General features: G+C 51.2%; 1 protein-coding gene across 7 annotated transcripts in view; it reads right to left on the reverse strand.

Moving 5' to 3' along the window:
* MIDEAS (mitotic deacetylase associated SANT domain protein) overlaps positions 1-22,849 on the reverse strand; it is a 73,351-nt gene that overhangs the window by 3,990 nt on the left and 46,512 nt on the right. For 5 of the 7 annotated variants that reach the window (XM_016926382.3, XM_016926381.3, XM_016926384.4 and 2 more), the window contains exons 2-12: positions 19,429-21,124; positions 17,871-18,170; positions 10,518-10,863; positions 8,339-8,405; positions 7,711-7,853; positions 7,485-7,588; positions 6,914-6,989; positions 6,153-6,241; positions 3,580-3,729; positions 2,179-2,391; positions 182-378 (exon numbers count right to left, since the gene is read on the reverse strand). In XM_016926382.3, coding sequence (XP_016781871.1) covers positions 182-378; positions 2,179-2,391; positions 3,580-3,729; positions 6,153-6,241; positions 6,914-6,989; positions 7,485-7,588; positions 7,711-7,853; positions 8,339-8,405; positions 10,518-10,863; positions 17,871-18,170; positions 19,429-20,877 — 3,134 coding nt within the window. In that variant the 5' untranslated portion in view covers positions 20,878-21,124. The remainder of the gene's footprint in view (positions 1-181; positions 379-2,178; positions 2,392-3,579; positions 3,730-6,152; positions 6,242-6,913; positions 6,990-7,484; positions 7,589-7,710; positions 7,854-8,338; positions 8,406-10,517; positions 10,864-17,870; positions 18,171-19,428; positions 21,125-22,849) is intronic. The other 2 variants (XM_063793009.1, XM_063793008.1) reach the window with 1 other exon arrangement.

Below are 22,849 nucleotides of genomic sequence, written 5' to 3' on the forward strand. Positions count from 1 at the left end.
GCCAGCTCGCGTCATTTTCCGAAAGCTGCCCCATGACGTCACAGCCCTAGAAACCCGCTGAGCCAACCAGAAACGAGGCGGACACCGCCTGTACCTCTTCCCCCTCCCCTCCACCCCACCCCCGCCCCCTCCGCGCACCAGCCCGCGGGGGTCCCAGCGGGGACAGGGCTGCCCACCTTACCTGCCACATTTTTTACAGGGGAAAGTGTTCTCCTGATTCTGGGTCTTACTGAATGTCTCTGTTTTTTTCTTCTTCTCTGAAAAAGGTAGTGCCCTTCGTGACTTCCCTGTCCCTTCCCTTGGCTTCTCCGAGGCCTGGCCACCGGCAGACCCAGGGGCGTTGGACTCGTGGCTCCGGAGGATGAGGATGTCACTGGCCTGAAGAAAATCAAACAAGGAGAGTTGAGTGATCTGAGCAAGCGCAGATCTGGAATTCTAAAATCGCAGGGAACCGGGGGCCTGAAAAGTCATATATATTCCTGCCAAACAGTCACCTAGCATGCACTTGGGTCCTTCCAGGGATATGACGACCATTGCCTCCTCCAACTCTGCATCTCTGGTCAGCTCTATCGTTTACAAAGTTGCTGCTAGAGTAATTCTGTGGGGCAGCCCAAGCTGCTAGAGGCCTTGATGCGCCTGACAGGGGATCTTGGTCTCTGGGTTAATGAAGCACCTGTTGATGTTTTCTGTCATTTAGTCCGCTCATGCCCTGTTCTATAAATGAGATTCAGGCCCCTGTGATGGGCCAGATGCTAGGGACAAAGAGGTTGACACAGGCATCCCTGCCCTCAGAGCTGAGGATCTGGTGGAAGGGACAGATGCGCAGGTAGCTACTTCAGGACAGCGCACTGCAGGGACACCAAACAGGGCAAGGGCAGGGGTCAGAGTGCAGAGCAGAGGGAGCAGAGGTGACCTCGGCTGGGGAAGCCCCGGGTGGCCATCAGAAGTGGCACCCTCATGGGAAAGTTCACAAAAGTCAACAGAACTCTGTAGAGCGCTACACAGAGCACAGCTCTTGGTGCAGGTGGTCGAGGCTCAGAAGTGGGCACACAGCCGTGTGTTTACAGTTTATGGGAGCTCTGTAAGCATGAGTGTACTACACACATTCCATTTTTTTTTTTTTTTTTTTTTTTTTTTTGAGATGGAGTCTTGCTATGTCACCCAGGCTGGAGTGCAGTGGCACAATCTTGGCTCACTGCAACCTCCGCCTCCTCCGCCTCCTGGGTTCAAGCGATTCTCCTGCCTCAGCCTCTGGAGTAGCTGGGATTACAGGCGCGCACCACCATGCCCAGCTAGTTTTTGTATTTTTAATAGAGATGAGGTTTCACCTTGTTGGCCAGGCTGGTCTCGACTCCTGACCTCAGGTGATCCACTCACCTTGGCCTCCCAAAGTGCTGGGATTACAGGTGTGAGCCACTGCGCCCGGCCTACTACATACATTTCTAAAAAAAAAGACTCTAAAAAAGCAGCAGCTCCCCAATAAACCCCTTCCCCTCCTTACCCCTTTCTGGGAGAACTCTCCCTGGCAAGGAGCAACTATAGCCAGTAGTCTTGCTTCTTGGCCTGCGATATGGTGGACAGAGCACTGCACTAGGAGTCCAAGGACCTGGGGCAAGTCACTTAGCATCTCTGAACTGCTTTCCCCCATCTGCAGAGTAGAGGTTAACTCTGCAGTGTGAGGAACTAATGAGATAATGGAAATGAAAGCACTTTGCAGAGATCATGCCTGAGGGCCTATGATTGTCATTCCCATGGCCTCAGCTCAGTCTCATTCTTGTCAGGGACTCTGGCTCTCTTAGGGGAGCCCTGTCTGCAAACCACCAATGCTCCCTCAGTGACCCACATACCTACTGGGTTTTCACAAAACCTTTTTCCCTCTGAATCTCAGATACAGAAGCAGTAGAGTATAAAAATTAATCGCAGACTCTGGATTCAGGCTGCCTACTAGCTGTGTTATCTTGGGCCACAATTTCCCCATCTATAAAATGGGAATAACAGTAATACCTAACCACATAGGGTAGTGAGGATTAAATGAGTTAACAGCACAAAGTACTTCACACATTTCCTGCTATTATGATTATAATGAGGATCACAGTCCTGCTCTACCCTCCCTCCCACGCCCCCAGGCCCAGCTCCACCCTGCTTGCCCTGGGCTCAGCTCATGGTGGTCACACTCACCGACTCATTGGCCTGTAGTGTCTGCGTGGCTTTGACTGCCGCTGCCCGCCTGCTGCGCTCTCGCCCCTCTTCCTGCTCCTCCTTCTCTTGGATCTCTGGCACCTCCTCCTCCCCCTCCTTCCTGGGCTCCTTCACCTCCCTCTTGGGCTCCAGCCTCTCTTCACTTGGGGACTCTCTTCTGGGAAGAGGCACCCTTGGGAACTTTTGGGAAGTCTATGGGGAACAAGAACAAGGGCAGTGAGCCTAGAGCTCTGTCTCACTGCTGTAGCACAGATTCTGACCCGGCCGGGGGGTTCACCAGCCCCAGCTAGTCCTGCTCGCCTGGCTGGCCCAGCATAGTCTTCTGTACTAGGACTCTGGACTCTGTCCCCATGGCATAGTAGCCATGGGGACAGAAGAGTCTCAAGCCCTGGGAGCACCTGAGAGCGAGCGAGGGGCAGGGAGGGTACATACCAGTCGCTCCCCATTGCCACCCATCCTCCTGGACAGATGACCAGGAGGCATCCTCGGCAATGATGTGGTGAGCCAGGCAGAAGCCTTGAGTTCCAATTCCAAACTATCTTTGTAATGCTTTCTGTAGCTCTACTACCTTCCTGCCTGCAAAATGGGCAGCAAACCACTCCCTGTCTTACCGTAGCATGTCACCAAGCATGGATTTGCAATCCCAAAAATGATGCTAGGTGGATACATGGACATAGGATTAAGTAACCTTCCCTTTTAATTCTCTTTCAATCCTGATTATGCCAAGGACTCAGTCTCTGGTTGCTGCTAATGTGTCTTTTATACTTCTCTAGACTTGATAATCTCTTTAACAAAGCAAGGTCAGCCCTCAGTCTCAGCCTTGGCAGGTAACACAGCATCTAGCTAGAATTCAGTAATACTAGTTTTCACATATATTTTTACCAGTACCTTCTATTTATAGCACACAACCTTGGTTTTCTATTTATCACTGTGATATAAAAGTTCCCTTCTGAGTAAAAAATGAGTTGACTTAAAGGAAAATATTAAGTAATGGCACAAGTAGTATATGAATATGACAAAAATTCTAATGGCGACACATGGTAGGATGCAGATATGGCAGAAATCAAAAAGGTGATACAAGAATGACTGAGGTTTGAGAAACAGTGTTAGAGGTCTGCTAAGCGGAGATAGGAAGATGATGCTGGTGTGAATCTTGTGGGAAAATTACCCTGTGTATCAACACAATGTATTATTACTATGACACCAGCAGTATAGAGAGGAGAACCCAGCGGTCCAGGGCTTCTTGCGGCTGTCAGGGACACTGTCTTCCTCAACCTGCCCTCTGCAGGCTCCTGGAGAGCTCGGGCTCGGGCTCCCAGCTCAGGCCTGGTCCCAGACCCAGCCCAGGCTCTATGCAGCTGAGGTTGGAAAAGGAGTCACCTTAATATCCACTTCAACCTCTTCCTGGGCCGACTTCTCATCGCTCGTATCCACATCCCCAAAGGTTAGAGTCCCATTGCGGCCGATTTTCACCTGCTTCTTGTAGGTGTAGTAGAACTCCACGCACTGGGCCACGGTCTTGGTCTGGATCTGGTTTGAAGTCAAAACTGAGGTCAGAACCCTCTGGTTTGGCTCATCTGCCTGTGGAGAATCCAGCCTTTCTCGTCCCTGCATCTTTCCCTTAACTTCAAGCCAAAATGAAACCCAGCCAACCCAGGCAATACAAGCATTTTTCCAATGCCTGCTCTGCAACAAACCACTGATCAATTAATCAATGCTTCAGCACTATTTAAAATAAGTAAATAAATAAAAAAAGCTATAAAGGACAATGTCGGAACCACTCGGGAGATGGCAATATGGATTGCATATCAGAGGGCATTACTGTATTTTTTTTTCTTTTTTTTGGAGACAGAGTCTCGCTCTGTCACTCAGGCTGGAGTGCAGTGACGCGATTTTGGCTCACTGCAACCTCCGCCTCCCAGGTTCAAATAATTCTCGTGCCTCAGCTTCCTGAGTAGCTGGGATTACAGGTGTGTGCCACCACAACCAGCTAGTTTTTTTAAAATATTTTTAGTAGACATGGGGTTTTGCCATGTTGGCCAGCCTGGTCTCAAACTCCTGGCCTCAGGAGTGATCCGTCTGCCTCTGCCTCCCAAAGTGCTGGAATCACAGGCGTGAGCTACCTCGCCTGGCCTGAATTATTTTATCAGGTTAAATTTCGTGGGCGTGCTAATGGTACTGTGGTTTTGTAGAATATCTTGGTTTTTAGGAGATACGTGCTGAAAGGTTTTAGTCATGTGACAGGATGACTGTAACTTACTTTTAATGATTAGCTGAATCAGAGAACAAGAGAGAGCTGTATATGTGTGTGTCTATGTTTAGACATAGAGAAAGAGAAAGCAAATATAGCCAATGTTAACGATTGCTAAATCTAAGTCCGGGGTGGATGGGTGTTCATTCTACTGTTCTTTCCATTTTCCTCTAAGTTTGAAATTTTTCAAACTGAAAAGTTGAGGGAAAAGGTCTGGGCCCCATCTACATCCAAAGCCAGCCCTGACCTGGCAACACAGATGCTTTTCTTTAATCCAGGCAAACAATTTCATTTCTCTCCAGGGAGCAGTGGCTGACAAGTGAGCATACAGAAATGTCACAGTGTCCCCTGTCGGGGGAGGAACTCAAGGGAAACTCACAAGAAAGCCCTGGAAAACCTGAGGAGGAAGCGAAAGGCCTAAGTCTTCCTCCTGACTCTGCTACCACACAGCTATTCGAGCTTAGGCAAGTCACTCACTTTTCTAATTTCAGTTTTTTCATGTGTAAATAGCAAATGGGGTTAAGTAAGACTAGATGATCTCCAGGGACCTGCCTCTCAAGCTCTGAAATTCTAGCTCTCCCATTGCATAAATCTATTTGGCCACTGGGTTTAGTTTTTGGGCAACTTTCCCACACCCAGAGGCTGTTTCCTCTGACACCACCACACAGGCTCGCACATTGCTCAGCCACCGCTGGGCTGGGAGCTCCTGTCCAGAGAGGCCAGGGGTCAGTGTGGGCCCTTTGTGTCTGAGGAGGAAACAGACATGTTTCATCTCACAGAAATGGCCAAGTCACACATGTATTAATTAGGCCATTTACACATTTACTGTCAATTCTCTCTGACCCTTTGTTTGACTGACTAAAGGTCTGCTCATTTCATTAGGCATTAAGGGCGCCTCCGTGAATTTCACGGGCGTGTACTTCCCGTCAGTATTGCCCAATCAGGGAATAGAGTGTTACTAAAACACAGCAAAGGACTCCTCACAACAGGGCCCTTGTAGGGGAATTCATCATCAGCACTTTGTCTAGTCCCCAGGGCTGTTCCCAATACAATCTACAATCCCAAGAGGAAAGGGCATGCTCTTTTTAAAAACTCTTTTCCCTTGGCAGTCCACACAATTCTCTCCCCACAGCCCAGATTTTGTGAGACAGGGCTGGAAAGATGCAATTCCTTGGATTAGCAAAGCATCTGCTTTTCCAGAAGAATATGGAGAGAGGACAAGATAAATCTAGGGAATGTGGGCTTGAACAGCTGAGTTACTGGAAGGCAACTCTGGGTCAAAGGAAGTGGGCAGAGGCCCCCAGGTCAGCTCCGCAGGCACTTGCTGGCTCTCAGTGGCCCTCACCCCAGGGTGCCCTCCCCCTGCATCTTCCTCTGGGGAATGGCTCACCTCTACTTGCCACCCTCCTCCGCATCTTCCTCCTGCCTATTTTAAGTCTGATGCCCACTTAGGCCTCCTTCTGGATTGAGACCCCAGAGCTTGGCCACCCTACCCTGAAGTGAGGAAAGGATGCTTAGAACCAAAAGGGAAAAGAGACCTAATCTTTCTCTTTCTTGTATTGTTTAGGAAATTCTCTCTGAGGCTACTCAGTAGCATTGACCTGACTGCTTTTTAAGAGGGATTGGTCACTGGCAGAGGGAGCCCCAAAGTCACACAGGCAGCTCCTGGCCCTCATTTGCCCTGAAACAGAGCCCAGCTCACCAGCTTCTGCACCAGGAAGAAATCCTTCTTGTAGATGGCAATGCCTTTGTTGAACAGCTTCCTCTCGGCCATCTTCCACTGGTCAGAGCCTATGGGGCAAAGAGGCAGCCAGGGAGTGAGGTGGGCAGGGCCCTGGCCACTGCAGGGCAATTTTGACAAGCAAAAAAGTGTGAGGCCATCCGCCCATGGTCTCTGCAGGCATCAGAGCCGGCTCCTCGTCCCACTTCCATGTGCCTCACAGCCTCGCTCCCTTGCTTGTGAAATGGAAACTAATATCGCCTAGCTCACCAGCTGTGGTGAGGATTAAATAAGATAATGCATGTGAAACCCTTGGTACTCTGCCTGGTGCAGATGAAACGTAGCACTAACATGCATGGAAAACATTGGCTGCTAGGATTATGTGACTCGGTCCATGTCCTTCTTAAAGTGACCAGAACAGGACATGCACTCCTGGGGCTAAGTTCCAGGTACCTGATGCCAATCTGGATGGCTCTCCATGGGTTCCCGTCCTTGTGGCCTGGGCTTTTTTGCCTGGATGGTCTCCCACCTGACCACTCCCTTCTCCCCTCCCCTCCAGGGCACAGGAAACCCCTGGAGAGCTACCCCAGCTTTGGTGGCAGTTCCCTCACTCTGACTCTTGGCTTATCTACCCTCCTCCTCCTGCCCCCACCCAGGGCTGTGACTCAGCACTGAGCAGGGCCCCATGGATGCTGGAGACCTCTTGAGGCTCCAGGCACCATGCCCACCGCAGCCAGGCCCACCTGTGTAGTGATAAGTTGCCAGCGGATGGTTGTGGGGCCGCAGGGGCTTCTTCAGTAGCAGCTTATTCAGCGTTTCCTGGAGGGGAAGTGAGGGAAGGGTCAGGGCACTGACAGGGGTGTCGGTGGTGGACGGAGCATTCTAGGCCCTGATAAAATCCCGAGTAGGGTGGACACTTACTCTTGCCCCCTTAACTGCTGAGAGATAAGGGGTCCACTGGGGTGGTGAGATCACAGGGGGTGGGGCTGCCCAGAAAACAGGCCTCAGGTCCTCTTAAGAGAGTCCATGGCCCCAAGGGAGGCAGCACTGCTGGAGAAGGCTCTCAGCAACCATCCAGTCTGAGTCCACTGACCCAGAATCAGGGATGGGAATGGACAGGAGGACACTGCACAGCAAAACCCGGGGTCTGAAACTAGGGCTCCCTTGGGTCAAGCCCCTACAGCCCCTTCCTTAGTCAGACCCTCCTACTGGCCTCAAATGTGCATGCCAGCAGCCGTAGGTCCTGAGCAGCAGACATGGATCCAAGCCAGCCCCCACTGAGGGGCCCTCCCTCTGCTGGGGTTGCCTTCTCACCAGGATGTCTCCTCTGGATTCGTGCAGACAGTGCAGGGCCAGCTCCTGGTTGGTGCCAGCACCAGGGAAAATGCTGGAGCATGCGGCTGTCAGCAGGTCTTCCACTGGATCCACAGGAGCGTGAGGAGGGAGGGGAGGAAACCACGTTCAGGGCGGGGCTGGGCAGGGTGAGGCCTGGCCCACCCATGTGCCTGCCCTCACTTGCTGCCCCCAGGCCCCTCCTCACCTTGCCTCTGCTTCTCCCGGCTGCTCTCTAGGTCCTCCCATGGCTGCCACACCAAGTCAGCCTTGTGGGGATCTGCAGCTGCCAGGGCACGGTCCCTCATCAAGGGGATTTCTGCCTGGAACCGGGAGCCCACGTTGATCCGTCTAGAGGAGTGAAAAGGGCAGGAAGTGACGCCTCACCTTGCGGGGACGGAGAACTTGATGATCCCTCAGGGTGGGAAGAAGATGAGGGGGAGCCGGCAGAGCAAGGCCTCAGCTAGGTGTAGGGAGTCTGGCTTCTAGGGGCTTGGGAGGACAGCCTGACCTGGCACCACCAGAAAGGCAAGGTCCAGAGGCTGGAGAAGGGAGAAGCAACTGCAGGTTTACAGATGGGAAAGAGCCTCTGGATCCCCCTTTCAACTCTCCTAGAGATAAGTTCAAGCTGAGCCGGTTCTTGCCCTTCCCTGCAACTTCCACACAGAGGCAGGGCGGGGACAGCAAAGCCCAGGGCCAAATACAGAAGCTCAAGGAGGCCCTCTCAGCCCTCTGCAGGCCCCACGGAACCCTCCTGTTGCTCCCAGGGCCCACCTGCACACACTGCACCAGTGTGGCCACCCACACCCCTTGGCCAGGGGCAGGGCTGCACTTACGGCTCGATGCTCACTGGGGTGGCCTCCCCCATCACAGAGAGGACAGGCGGGGTTACTTCAGCACTGTCTATGGGACAAAGAGCAGGTTGATAAATAGCACCCCCCTTTCAGCAAAGCACCCCCAATCCTAGTGGCTGCCCTGTATGTGCAAGAGTCACAGTGGTGACACACAGAGCTCATGCAGGGAACACAGGCACCTGAGTCCTGGCTCTGCAGCCTGTCACCTACGAAAACGCAGGCCCTTCACTAAATATTTGGGTGCCTCAGTTTTCACACTCACCAAAAGGGGCTATCACTACCTGTCTCCTACGGTTAATGTGAGAACTGGATAAAATAATGCACAGAGCCTGGCACTCGATAAAGATTATTATTACTGCTTCTACTACCAAAGCCATATCCTTGCCCCCAGAAGCTCCAACACTAACTCCAACATAAAGCTGTGGTTTTCTAGTAAAGAGACTGAAACTTTGAGCACACTAGGGAGGTGGTGAAGGGGATCGCTGTTTTATAGTTATCGTCTCACTTCCTCTTTGGATTTTCTGCCTCAGTTTCTCCCAAGCTAGTTTTTTTTTTTGTTTTTTTTGTTGTTGTTGTTTTTTGAGACAAAGTCTCACTCTGTCTCTGCCCAGGCTGGAATGCAGTGGTGCGATCTCGGCTCAAGGAGTTGAATCTCCAAGTTCAAGTAATTCTCCTCCCTCAGCCTCCCAAGTAGCTGGAATTACAGGTGTGAGTCACCGTGCCCAGGCCCAAGTTGGTCTTCTTAAGGCCCCACATGATCAAAACACTCCTTTGCTTAAAAAAAAAAAAAAAAAAAAAATCTTTGCTCTTTACTGACTCCCTCCTGCAATGTGAGATAAAACCTGCAACCCTCCCCTCAGGGTTCAAGGCGGTTCCGCTTCCATTTGTACCTCCCACCCCCATGTGCCTGGACCTGCATCCTAGCTGACTGCTTACCTCCCAACCCCTCACTCTCCCTGCACGGTCCCATCTACAGGCCTTTGCACCAGTCATTTCCTCCGCCTGGTGTGTCCTCCCTGCCCCCGCCCTCCTCCATCGCTGCGGCTCAGCTCTGGCCCCACCCCTCTTGAATACAGTCCTCACCATCCCAGGCTAGCTGCTGGGGCTTCGCTCACTGGCTGCAGATCCCACACTACCGGGAACCTCTGTTTTTTCAACTCCAAGGCTTTCATGTCAACTCCCTAATGACCTTGCATTCTCTATAGAACAGACCATGGTGTCCTGTACATTCTTGGAGTCCTCACAGGACCCAGTACAAGGCCTTACGCCCGAGTGTTCGGTCGATACTCGTGGACAGACTGACCTCTCGCTGGCTGCCAGTCTGATCTCTACAATGACTTCCTCTTCCTACACAGCCTAGCCAGGGAGAAGCCTCCCCAGGAAGCAGTACAGAAGGCTGGCCAGCCTAGGGCAAACATTTTGCATCCACAGACACCAGGGGGCACCAGAGAGCTACACCATGGATGAGGTCACAGTCAAAGGTTAATTGGCCAAAGGCATCTATGAGCTAGCTACTTCCACTTAATCCTCTCTACCACCCTAAGGGATTGGATTATCCCATTTTGCAGAGGAAATGGATCTCTTTATGGAGTGGGCAACATTTTTCAGCAGTACATCACCCCAAGCCAGCCCAATATTTCCAGAATGTCTGCTTTTGGCCAAAAAGACTGTTCGAGAGCCCCAGAGACTAGATCTGCCACAAAGGACTATAAGCAAACAGGATGGCCTGGGCATGATGTTCCAGCTTTATGTGTGCTAATGCACCTGAGCCTAGGAAGTGGCTATTAGGTTGAACCAAAGGAAACTACTATTTGTGAATCCAAAAATAGTTGAATATTGGCAATTTCATCATCAACCAAGTAATACTAATATCCCCATCTTAATACTGAAAAAACTGAGGCCCAGGGAGTTGAAGTGACTTGCAAAAGTGGATGTAATAGTAAATGGTAGAATTGAGATTTGAATCCAAGCAGCTGGGCGGGCCCCCCACCCCTCCTTGTTGAACCAGGACAACCTCCTTCTCAATCTCAGAGAAGACAGAGCAGAGCTCCTTCTCCCAGAGTGTTCCAGCCCAATCCCCAGCAGCCCCACAGGCTGAGATGCCTCCCTGCCCAGTGCCCCAGCCCCGCTCCTGCCAGGGTCGCGGAGGGAGGTCACTCACTAGTCCGGAGCAGCGTGCGATGGGCACTCTTAGGCGTGATGGGAGGAGGGGCAGGGATGGTGCTGGTTGATATGATGGCATTGAAGTAGAGGCCAGAGCCTTCCCGCACAGGGCTGAGGATGGGGGGCGGCGTGTAGGGAGGCAGCTCAAAGCTCCGCTCAGAGGGGTGGTCAGCTAGGCGCACAGGAGAGCGCAGGTGGCTCTGGTATGGGGTGATGTTGGAGTAGACGGGAGGGGCGATGAAAGTGCCCGCCTTGGTGGGGATGATGAGGGGCTCGGGCCTGGGCCGCTGCTTTGGTTTCCGCACGGAAGGCTCCCCCTCCAACTTGACATTCATGTCCTCCGCCTGGAGAAGGAAAGAAAACAAGGATGGCTCAGCCCCTCCGTGTCCCAGAGAAAGTAAAGTCTTAACCACAGCTTGCCAGTCTCACCTTTGGAACTTAGTCTGCCCACCACACCCACCAAGGCAAGCCTGAAAAAAGGAGCAGGTCCAAAAGCCCTTCTTATCATCTCCTCTAGGGCAGAGGTCAGCAAACTTTTTCTGTAAGGGGCCAGAGAGTAAATATTTTAGGCTTTGTGGGCCACATGTGATCTCTGTTACATATTCCTCTTCTTTCCCTTTTTCTTTTTAAAACTAACCGTATAAAATTGTAACACATTCTTAGCTCTGGATCTGGCCCCCAGACCACAGTTCCCCACCTCTGCTGTAAAGTGTGTGACAGGGCAGGAGAGTACAGTAGTTCAGGGCCCAGGCTCTGGAGCTGGACTTCTTGGGTTGGGACCTACCACCTTTATTGCCACTGAAAATTACTCAATCTTTCTGTGCATCTTCATAACATGGTGCCTACCTAGTAAGTGCCTACTTCATGGGGTAACCATGAGGACTGCATGAATTAATACAAGGAAATCACCGAGAACATTACCTGGTACCTCAGTAAATATTGGCTGTTATCACTACTTAAACTCCAGGCTCTGTGTTAGATGAAAGCTCCTACTGCGTGCTAAGACTTGAGCTGGGCATGGGACTACAAAATGGAATGGACAAGGCCGGGCGTGGTAATCTCAGCACTTTGGGAGGTCGAGGTGGTGGGGGGGGGGATCACTTGAGGTCAGGAGTTCGAGACCAGCCTGGCCAACATGGCAAAACCCTGCCTCTACTAAAACACAAAAATTAGCCGGGCATGGTGGCGGGTGCCTGTAATTTCAGCTACTCAGGAGGCTGAGGCATGAGAATCACTTGAACCCGGGAGGTGGAGGTTGCAGTGAGCCAAGGTCGTGCCACTGCACTCTAGCCTGGGCAACAGAACTGGATTCCGTCTCAAAAAACAAAAAGGAAAAAGAAAAAAAAATGGAATGGACAGTCCTTGTCCTTGCAGAACTTTTGTTCTCATAGTATTAATCCTACTAGGAAAGTCTAGCCCATGCACACTGCCAAAGGTTAGCCCTCCTACTTCTCCCTGCTAGGTACGCCTCATGGGCCTCTATCTAGAATAGAAAGCAGGACTATAAGAGAACAGAGGCCTTCCCTTGCTCGATTCCTATAATCTCAAAGGCAGAGAATGGAGCCCTACAGGGTGAGCAGCACCCAGTTTATCCCTCTGCGTACTCAGTATAACAGGTAAGGTTGGCCATGTTGACAGAGTGGGCCTTAAAATAATGAGCTGTCTCCATGCCAAGGTTCTGGCTCCCATAAACACCTTCCAGCAGAGGGCCCTGACTCCCTCTGAGGCTCTGGCCATGTCCTTCACCCATCTGTGCCCTCTTTTCCCTTCTACAAATTGGGATGAAATGAAACTGTTCATTCTTCTTCCCTTAGGAAAACAATATGATTGCACAGAAAAAAAAAAAAATGCAGGAGCCAAAGGCCCCCCAAACTTTCTTGACAAGAAATCTAACAAAAAATCAGCTAGCTGTAATGATTTGTAATTTTATAATAAGGGATTTAAACTATTCTGAATATTTGACAAAAATAGTCATGTTCATTTTTTAGGTGTGGTAATGCTATTGAGATAATGTTGGAGAAGAAAGAGTCCTTATGTATTTCAGATACAAACTGAAGTATACACGGATGGAATGATACGATGTTTCAGGATGTGCTTCAAAATAACCCAGTGGCATGGAGAAGCAGAGGCACAGGTGAAATAAGATTGGCTATGTTTTGATAACTGTGAAATCTGGGTGATGGCTAAACACTGGCATTCATTATACTCCTCTCTACTTTTATGCATGAAAGTAAGTATCTGTAGTACAAAGAATAATAAATAATGAATGAAATAAACAAATAACAAAACACAAACCTCCCCCCAAAGCCTGGTGTAGTACAAGTACTCACAGGCAGGGATTCAGGAGATCCAAATTCTAGGGCTAGCTCTACCATTACTTGGCTGTATGACCTTAGGTCAGTCTCTTGTCTTTTCTGGACCTAGCTCCTCATCTATAAAATAGAGGCATTGAGCTGTGGAGCTGCTCAGGCTCCTTCCTGTCTCAGAACAAGCTGCCCAGGCCTCCAGCCTCTACCACAAACTTTTCCTCAACCAGAGAACAGGAACCCAGAGAGCAGAGACTGTGGCGCTCCCCTGCCTATTAGAGGCATGCAGGCCAACTCTCCAGCTGAGAATAACCAGAAAATCTGGACTCGATGTGCAAAACACATTTCTGAAGATATCAGAGGACAAATAGGTTGGCAAAGAATTAAAGAGCCAAGATCTAGGTGAAAAAAAAGAAAGCTAAAGAGGTGAGCCCAGTATTTGAAGCTGCGTTTTCCCTAGAGGTGAATGCTATTACTGGAAAAGGCAACTGAGAGGCTGAGAAACTGAGAAGAGCTTTTAAGAAATTTAAGGAACTGACACAATAAAAACTGAGGTTTGTCCAGGTGTGGTGGCTCACGCCTGTAATCTCAGCACTTTGGGAGGCCAAGGTGGGTGGATCACCTGAAGTCAGGAGTTGGAGACCAGCCTGGCCAACATGGCAAAACCCCATCTCTACTAAAGATACAAAAATTGGCTGGGCATGGTGGTGGGCGCCTGTAATCCCAGCAACTCAGGAGGCTGAGGCAGAAGAATTCCTTGAACCCAGAAGACGGAGGTTGCAGTGAGTGGAGAACATGCCACTGCACTCTAGCCGGGGTGACACAGTGAGACTCCCTCTCAAAAAAAAAAAAAAAAAAAAGGCTGGGTGCAGTGGCTCATGCCTATAATCCCAGCACTTTGGGAGGCTGAGGCAGGTGGATCGCCTGAGGTCAGGAGTTCGAGACCAGCCTGGCCAACATAGTGAAACCCCGTCTCTACTAAAAATACAAAAAATTAGCTGGGCGTGGTGGTGGGCACCTGTAATCCCAGCTACTAAGGAGGCTGAGGCAGGAGAATTGCTTGAATCCAGGAGGCGGAGGTTGCAGTGAGCTGAGATTGAGCCATTGCACTCCAGCCTGAGCCACAAGGGCGAAACCCCGTCTCAAAAAATAAAATAAAATAAAAAACAAAGCTGAAGTTTAGGGCTCGCCAAGGAAGGAGAGCTTGGCAAACCTCCAGGCTTTGGATTGGGACTCCAAAAAGGGCTGATACTCACTTTCATTCAGAATAAAGGTGAATCAGAAATAGGCTGGTCCTTATATGGAATAAAGCCTAGCTTCAAATCATCTCATTTCAACCTCTGATTAAAGTAATTCAGGGCCGGGTGAGGTGGCTTACACCTGTAATCCCAGCACTTTGGGAGGCCAAGGCGGGTGGATCACCTGAGGTCACGAATTCAAGACCAGCCAGGCCAACATGGTAAAACCCCATCTCTACTAAAAATACAAAAAAATTAGCTGGCGTAGTGGCCTGCACCTGTAGTCCCAGCTACTCAGGAGGCTGAGGCAGAAGAATCGCTTGAACCTGGGAGGCGGAGGCTGCAGTGAGCTGAGATCATGCCACTGCACTCCAGCCTGCACAACAGAGTGAGACTCCATCTCAAACCCCTGCCCCTGCCCAAAAAACCCAGAAACAAAAACAAGAACTTTGCATTGTCCAGGAAGAGCTAAAAGTACTAACAGATTTCTAAAAGCCAAGGATGCATGTTTTCTTTGTTTTTGTTTGAGACGAAGTCTCACTCTGTTGCCCAAGCTGGAGTGCAGTGGTACGATCTTGGCTTACTACAACCTCCACCTCCCAGGTTCAAGCGATTCTCTTGCCTCAGCTTCCTGAGTAGCTGGGATTACAGGCACACATCATCATGCCCGGCTAATTTTTATATTTTTAGTAGAGACGGGGTTTCACTATGTTGGCCAGGCTGGTCTTGAACTCCTGGCCTTGTGATCCACCCGCCTTGGCCTTCCAAAGTGCTGGGATTACAGGCGTGAGCCAGGATACATGTTTTGTTTTGTGTGAGATGGAGTCTCGCTCTGTTGCCCAGGCTGGAGTGCAGTGGCATGATCTTGGCTCACTGCAACCTCTGCCTCCCGGGTTCAAGCGATTCTCCTGCCTCAGCCTCCCAAGTAGCTGGGATTACAGGTGCACACCACCACGCCCAGCTAATTTTTATATTTTTAGTAGAGACGGGGTTTCACCATGTTGGCCAGGATGGTCTCGATCTCTTGACCTCGTGATCCGCCCACCATGGCCTCCCAAAGTGCTGGGATTACAGACGTGAGCCACTGCCCCCGGCCCAGGATACATGTTTTAATATCTAGCAACTCTTTTTGACCAAAGAGCTAAGTCCTGATGTCATAAGGCATTCACTATACATAATAAGTTAAATTCTTTCCTATGCATTTAACAGGGTTTGGGTTTTTTGTTTTTGTTTTGTTTTGAAAAGGGGTCTCACTTTGTTACCCAGGCTGGAGTGCAGTGGCACAATCACAGCTCCCTGCAGCCTTGGCCTCTTGGGCTCAAGCGATCCTCCCACCTCAGCCTCCTGAGAAACTGGGACTACAGGTGTGCACCACCACACCCAGCTAATCTTTTGTTGTTGTTGTTTTGTTTTTTGTTTTTTTGTAGAGATGGGGTCTCTCCTTGTGTTGCCCAGGCTGGTCTCGAACTCCTGGGCTCAAGCGATCCTCCTGCCTTGGCCCCCCCAAAGTGCTGTGATTGCAGGCATAACCCACTGCACCTGGCCTCCTGTGCATTTTTAAATGGTACTAGCTATGTCCCATCCTTCAGATAATGGAGGAAATAGTTGCTCAAATCCCTTTCTGTAGGGCTTAGTTCTCTTGAAGAAATACGGGTAAGAAGAATGCTGGGGTAATCATGAAAAGAGCAGTATGCAAGAATATAACTAATAAATCAACAAAATGGGGAAATGGGATAACAAATCAAATCAATCCAAAGGAGAACATGGGAAAGGCAAGATGGGAAACAGCTAACAGTAGATGGCAACTTTTAACCCAAGTATTTAAGTAATTACATTAAATGCAAACTGTATCAGTGGAATTTTAAGGTGAATTCAAAGAAACATAAAGTAGAATGGTGGTTACCAAGGGTTAGGGGATGGGGCGAGGACTGGGGAGATGCTGGTCAAACGAAATATAATTTCAGTTAGGAAAAAAGAATAAGTTCAGGAAATCTATTGTATAACATGATGACTATCATTAGTAACAGTGTATTATACACTTCAAAATAGCTAAAAGAGCAGATTTTAAATGTTCTCACCACAAAAAAATAAGTATTTGAGGTAATGGGTATGTTAATTAGCTTGATTATATCAAAGCATCATGTTGTATGCCATAAATACGTATTCTTTTTATGTTAATTTTATTTTATTCTATTTTTGTACAAACGGGGTTTCGCCATGTTGGTCAGGCTGGTCTTGAACTGCTGGCCTCAAGTGATCCACCTGCCTTGGCTTCCCAAAGTGCTGGGATTACAGATGTGAGCCACTGTGCCCAGACTTTATGTTAATTTTTAAATAAATAGAAAGATATAAACTGTATCAATTCTCTAAAAGACTGGATAATAACAAATCCCAATGTATGCCACTTGAAAGATACACCTTAAGTAGAAGGATACAGAAAAGATAACAGTAAATGATGGGAGAAGATGCACCCTGCAGATTCTAACCAAAAGCAAGCAAGATATCCGACAAACCTGACTTTAAAAGACAAAAAGGGTGGATGATGAGAAATTACTTAATAGGTACAATGTGCATTATTTGGGGAATAGATATGGATACCCTGATGGCCCTGACTTCACCACTACACCATCTATGCGTGTTACAAAATCACACTTGTATCTCATAACTTTACTCATGTAAAGTAAGAATTGGCCGGGTGTGGTGGCCCACCTCTGCAATCCTAACACTTTGGGAGGCCAAGGCGGGCAGGTCACTTGAGGTCAGGAGTTCAAGACTAACCTGGCCAACATGGTGAAACCCCGCCTCTACTAAAAATACGAAAATTAGCCAGGCTTCGTGATGCATGCCTGTAATCCCAGCTACTAAGGAGGCTGAGGCAGGAGAATCTCTTGAACCCAGGAGGTTGCAGTGAGCTGAGATCTCGCCATTGCACTCCAGCCTGGAGGACAAGAGCGAAATTCTATCTCAAAAAAATAAAATAAAAAGAATAAAATGAGAATAAAAGGCAAAAAGAATATTTAAGATAAAAAGAAACTTCATAAAGTATCTAACCTAGTTCTAAATGAGCACCTAATAACATTGCATCAAAATGTATAAAACAAATGATGACAGAACCTAAAGAAAAAGTAGACAAAACCTCAATCTTAGAAGGAGATGTCGGCCGGGCACGGTGGCTCACACCTGTAATCCCAAAACTCTGGGAGGCTGAGGTGGGCGGATCACGAGGTCAGGAGATCGAGACCATCCTGGCTAACATGGTGAAACCCCATCTCTACTAAAAATACAAAAAATTAGCTGGGCGCGGTGGTGGGCGCCTATAGTCCCAGCTACTCGGGAGGCTGAGGCAGGAGAATGGTGTGAACCCAGGAGGTGGAGGTTGCAGTGAGCCGAGATTGTGCCACTACACTCCAGCCTGGGCGACAGAGCAAGACTCTGTCTCAGAAAAAAAAAAAAAAGATGTCAAGATCTCAGTAGTGACAGTACAAGCAAACATCTCTCATTCCCAGCACCCAGCACGGGCCAAATCAAAATTTGCTGATCTGGAAAAAGAGATGTACACAACCTAGAATTCAATTCTAGGCAGTTTCAATTTCAAGTATAAAACTGTCTCATCCCCCATTAGGAGGGGGACATCTCCAAATGCCCCTTCTGGACGTCTGTCCAGAAGTTTGGTTTGGAAAATAAAAATAGTATCTCCACAGGTTCCCTGATACCTTCCTACATTGCCATGTTCTCCTTTCCCCATAGGGTCCTGGGCCCCCTGAGCGCTCATGTGCTGGAGGTGTTTAGAAGGGGCGCCTCTCATACCTGAGCTTGAGCATCTGTCCCGGGGATTCGGGTGGACCGCCTGCGGGTGACGATGACTGATGGCTTGTGCTCAGCAGGGTTCTGTTCAGGACCCTTCCCGTCCTCATCAAGACCTCCAGCCTGGGCTGCCTCAGTTGGGTCCACAGTTCGCACAGGCACAGACACTGGGATGATGAGGGGTACCATCCCACTGTCTTCTCGTGCTCGCTTGGTGGCTAAGGAAGGCTCAGAAAACTCCACCCCACACTTGGTAGTTGAGGCCAATACACTTTTCCGCTTCTCTTCAGAGCCACTGCCATCCTGGACAAGATGGGAACAGAAGTGCAATTTAAAAGGTAAGTCATAGCCAGGCGCAGTGGCTCACGCCTATAATTCCTGCACTTTGGGAGGACAAGATTAAAGGATCACTTGAGGCCACAAGTTCAAGACCAGCCTGGGCAACATAGTGACACCTCGTCTCTACAGAAAATAAAACAAAATTAGCTGGGCATGGTGGCAAACTCCTGTGGTCCCAGCTACTTGGGAGGCAGAGGTGGGAGGATTGCCTGAGCCCAGGAAGTTAAGGCTGCGGTGAGCTGAGATCGAACCACTGCACTCCAGCCTGGGTGACAGAGTGAGACCCTGTCTCAATAATAAATAAATAAACAAATAAAAGATAAATTCTGATTTGATCTAGGACCCTCATTCCCATTTAGTCACGGGACTCAAACACCCACAGTGGCTCCCAGTGGTCTCACAACTTGACCTTTCTCTGACTACCTTTTCTCCGACCACTTTTTTTTTTTTTTTTTTTTTGGAGACAGGGGGTCTCACTCTGTCACCCAGGTTGTAGTGCAGTGGCACAATCTTGGTTCACTGCAACCTCTGCCTCCAAGGTTCTAATGATTCTCCCACCTCAGCCTCCCTAGTAGCTGGGATTACAGGCGTGCAGCACCACACCTGGCTAATTTTTGTGTTTTTTGGTAGAGATAGGGTTTTGCTGTGTTGGCCAGGCTGGTCTCCCAACTCCTGACCTCAAGTGATCCACCCACCTTGGCCTCCCAAAGTGCTGGGATTATAGGCATAAGCCACTGCGCCTAGCCTCACACTGTTCTCTTCTATAGAAAGTGCTTCTGGCTGGACGCGGTGGCTCACGCCTGTAATCCTAGCACTTTGGGGGGCTGAGGCAGGCAGATCACGAGGTCAGGAGTTCGAGACCAGCCTGACCAACATGGTGAAACCCTGTCTCTACTAAAAATACAAAAATTAGCCAGGCATGGTGGCAGGCACCTGTAATCCCAGCTACTCGGGGAGGCTGAGGCTGGAGAATCACTTGAACCCGGTGATCTGTATCTATCTGTATCTGAAATAGTATCTAATTATTCAAAAAATATTTCTGCAAAAGAAAGTAAGCAAGAACCCTGTGGCAAGGTGAAGGGTGGTCTTTGTACTGTTTTCCCACAGGCAGCTGGCTAGGGCAAAGTCTGGCTTTCCCTAGGCAAGAAGCAAATCCTGCAGCCGCCCACCTATCAGCCTGATGCCCTCTGCCAGGTCTGGCTCCACTGCATGCCACTCTCACCTTTGCATTCTGCAGTGAGGCCAGCTCCACAGCCTTCTGGGCCAGGGTCAGCAAATTGGCCTCCTGGGATGCCCGGCGCCTCCGTCGCGTGCTCTGGATCACTCCGCCCCGTAGCACCTGCCCACAGTCCCCTGTGCTCACTGCCCTCATGCCCTCCTCGCTGCCCATGGCAGGAGCCTCTCGCTCCCGGCCATTGGGTGCTAGTCTCTCCCCATCAGGCAGTAGCTGCGACTCCCTCAGCTCCAGCGGGAATCCCAGAGCTTCAGGATGGGGCTGCCCCAGGGAGCCAGGTGGCGGCTGCTGCAGGGGCCAGTGATGTAGGAACAGGTTGCCAGTGGGCTCCTGCCCAGGCTGGGTGCCAGCCCCATCCAGGGCGCTGGGAGGCAGGATACCCTCCTTAGAGAGGCGGCGGGAGCGGCGGGGGAAGGGGATCTGGACCTGAGGTAGCGCTGGCTGCGGGGCTGAGTCCTGCAGAAGGGCCTTGCGCAGTTCTGGGTTCATATCTGGGTTGGGGGGGAAGGGGTAGGGTGCCATGCTGTGGTGAGCCAGGTGGGACTGTCCCAGTGGCCCAGCTGGCTGCAGGCCAAAGTCCTGGGGTTGCTGCGAGGGTTGCTGAGGCATGGAATAGAAGTTCTCAAAGAGCGGCATCTGGGGTAGGGCTGCCTGCTGCTGCTGCTGCTGCTGCTGTGGTTGCTGCTGCTGCTGCTGCTTCTGTGGAGGGAAGGCAGCCACCGGGTTTGGGGGCGGTGGGCCCTGCCGGAAGACCTGCCGGTTCACCTGGTGGCCGAATGCCAGCTGGAAGGGTTGCAGGGGCAGTGACTGGTTTGGGGGTTTCTTGGCTGCGTGGAAAGAATTCAGGGGTGCCTGGGGCCGCCCTACCTCCAGCTGCACCTTCTGTGGCATCATTGGTCGCACATAGCGGTCCAGCTGTGGGCCCCCCGCTTTCTCCCGCTTCAGTGCCTCAGGGTGGTTATAGTAAGTCGGGACTCCCACTCCAGGATGTGGGCTCCCCTTGGTTGCACTGTAGAGGGACAGACTGTGGCAGTTCCATGTTGAATGGGGTGGAGGCTGGCCTGGCTGCTGCTGCCAGCTGCTGTCACTGACACCCCCACCTCCTCCGCGCTCCAGGCCCCGCCCTGGAGCCATCACAGAGTTGGGCCACTTTACTGAGGCCACCTGCTGGGACAGCATGGCTGCTGAGGTCCGCTCAGGCCCATACACCACAGAGTTCAGCAGGGCCAGGCTGCTAGGAGGGGGCAGTTCCACAGGCTGAGAGGTGGAGACTGCCCCTCCTGGACCCTCGTGCCCGATGTACTGCTCCTCCTTCACTCTGATGGACTGCTGGGGGGGCTGCAGAGGAGGGGGCTGCTCCTTGGGAGCTGGTTCCTGGCCCCCGAAGAGGCAACGCTTCCGCTTGTTCTGAGCCTTGGGCTGGGCCTGGAGGTTCATGATGTGGCCAACTGAGCCCTGGCGGTGAGATCCCCTTCAACAGTCGCCCATCCCCTGGGGAAACGTCCTGCTGGAAGCCGGGCTCTAGTCCAGGAGCCAGGGAGGGCAGAGCAGGGGCAGAGGAAGACGCCGGACGGTGAGGTCGGGCACTGGGAGAAAGAACTGCTGGCTCTTCCTTTCTCTTCCAGAGAGGCTCTGGGGCTCAGCTACTCTTCCCAGTTCATGATGCTCCACAGGGTCCTGGCACCTGCAGAGGGAAGAGCAGTGACAGTGTCAGCCACAGCCTCCCAGGATGCCCCGAACATCAGCACAAGTGTAAGAAAAGGGGCTCCAAGGGCCTTCGGTCCCACCACCTCATATCACAGGGACAGGCCCCAAGTCACAGAGCAGCATTGGTGAGGCAGGAGCCAGGACTTTTGGGGAGCTGCCAGGAGGGCAGGAGAATCAGCTGCATCTCCCAGGGCACTGTGACTCTCTTGTCCCACCACCTCACCCTCCTGGTTCCACTCCAGGACTGCCTGCATCTGGCTGTGTTATTTGTGCACTGCATAGGCACATTCTAAGGCACAGGTGGAGCTGACATCCAGCCCAAGCCCCTCCAGCCCAGCTGAGAAAGAGGCAGCAAAAGCCACATTGGCTCCCCTCTCCTCTTACCCAGGCCCTAGCCCCCTGGGCAGCCACGCCTAGTCCTCCTGGCACACATCTGTCTATGCAGGAGCCTCCCACCAGACCCAGAAGGATCTTTGTCCAGCCAGTGCCTCCTCTGACACTCCAAGCACATCTCAGGCTCGAGAAGTGGAGAGGACAGGGTCATTCCCGATATGGCCACTCCTCCTGTGCAGCCCCAGAGTCAGGAGCTCCAACAGACCCTTGTAGAGTCAGGGTCCCAGGGTCAGGCTCACCAAGGCCTGCAGGTAAGGCCCCAGAAGGGTGTGTGCAGTCCTAGCCCCACCCCTGGGAAGAGCTGCTGGGTGGGGCTGTGGCTGCCAGAGTCTTTCCCAAACTAGCACAGAACCTGTTTTGCAACCCTGGCAGGGTGGAGGCAGGATCCAGGCCAAGAGCTGGTCAGCAGCTGACCCCGCCCCTGCCTGACCCCTGCCCCTTCCACTGCCAAAGAGCCCCTGGCAAATAGTGTAACTCAGATCGTAGAGGGGGCAGATTGCTAGAACTCAGTTCCAGAAGGTTTCTCCACGATAATGTCATGACTTAAGTACACAGTTTTTCCGTTTTTGTTTCGTAACTTGATTTTTTAAAACAGTCGCTACAGAACAGAATCTAGACCTGTATTTTACAGCATAGCTGCTTGCATGTATTTTTCAAGACTTTTCTTTCCCTCAGAGTGCTGTTTGGGTTTTGTTTTTTTCCTGGGAAGTTGGTGGGGGTGGGAGCTACATGGCCCACCTCTTTCCCCAGTAAGATTCTGGTCCCTAGGAAGAGGGGAAAACAGCTCGGGCGGCTCTGAAGAGGAAATCTCAGGCCCTAGATGCTACAGGTCATTGTTAGCAACCCCAGCCGCTCCCAGGAAACCAGCCAGCAGCAGTGGAGGGCAGGGCTGGGCGGGCACAGGGTCCCGACTATACCCAGTTTGCAGTTCGGCCCGCCCCCAGCACCAGGAATGCCCCTCCCAGGCTATCGCTCCTCTGCAGGCTTCCGCAGCTCCCCAGCCCCTGTGCTCCTGGAGCCTGCCTGCCTCCTGCCCGCCTGCGTGACTCACTGAGGGCCCCCTCCCTATCTTTCACTTTCACCCAGCACCCAGAAGGGGAGTAATTTCCTCCTCCATTTCCTTCCTCAGCTCCTGGGCCTTGAAGAGAGTAAGAGACCCTCCTCATGTGCAGCCTTTGTCTTTTCATATATGAAGCCGGAGGGAGGGAGAGGCAGAGAGACTAGGAGGGCATCCAAGTCACCCTCACCCCCAGCAAGAGGGGAGTGGGGGGATTTGGACAAGAAGTGGAGAGCTGGGGGCTGCAGAAAC

The sequence above is a fragment of the Pan troglodytes genome, chromosome 15, assembly GCF_028858775.2.
Source record: "Pan troglodytes isolate AG18354 chromosome 15, NHGRI_mPanTro3-v2.0_pri, whole genome shotgun sequence".
Taxonomy (NCBI): Eukaryota; Metazoa; Chordata; class Mammalia; order Primates; family Hominidae; genus Pan; species Pan troglodytes.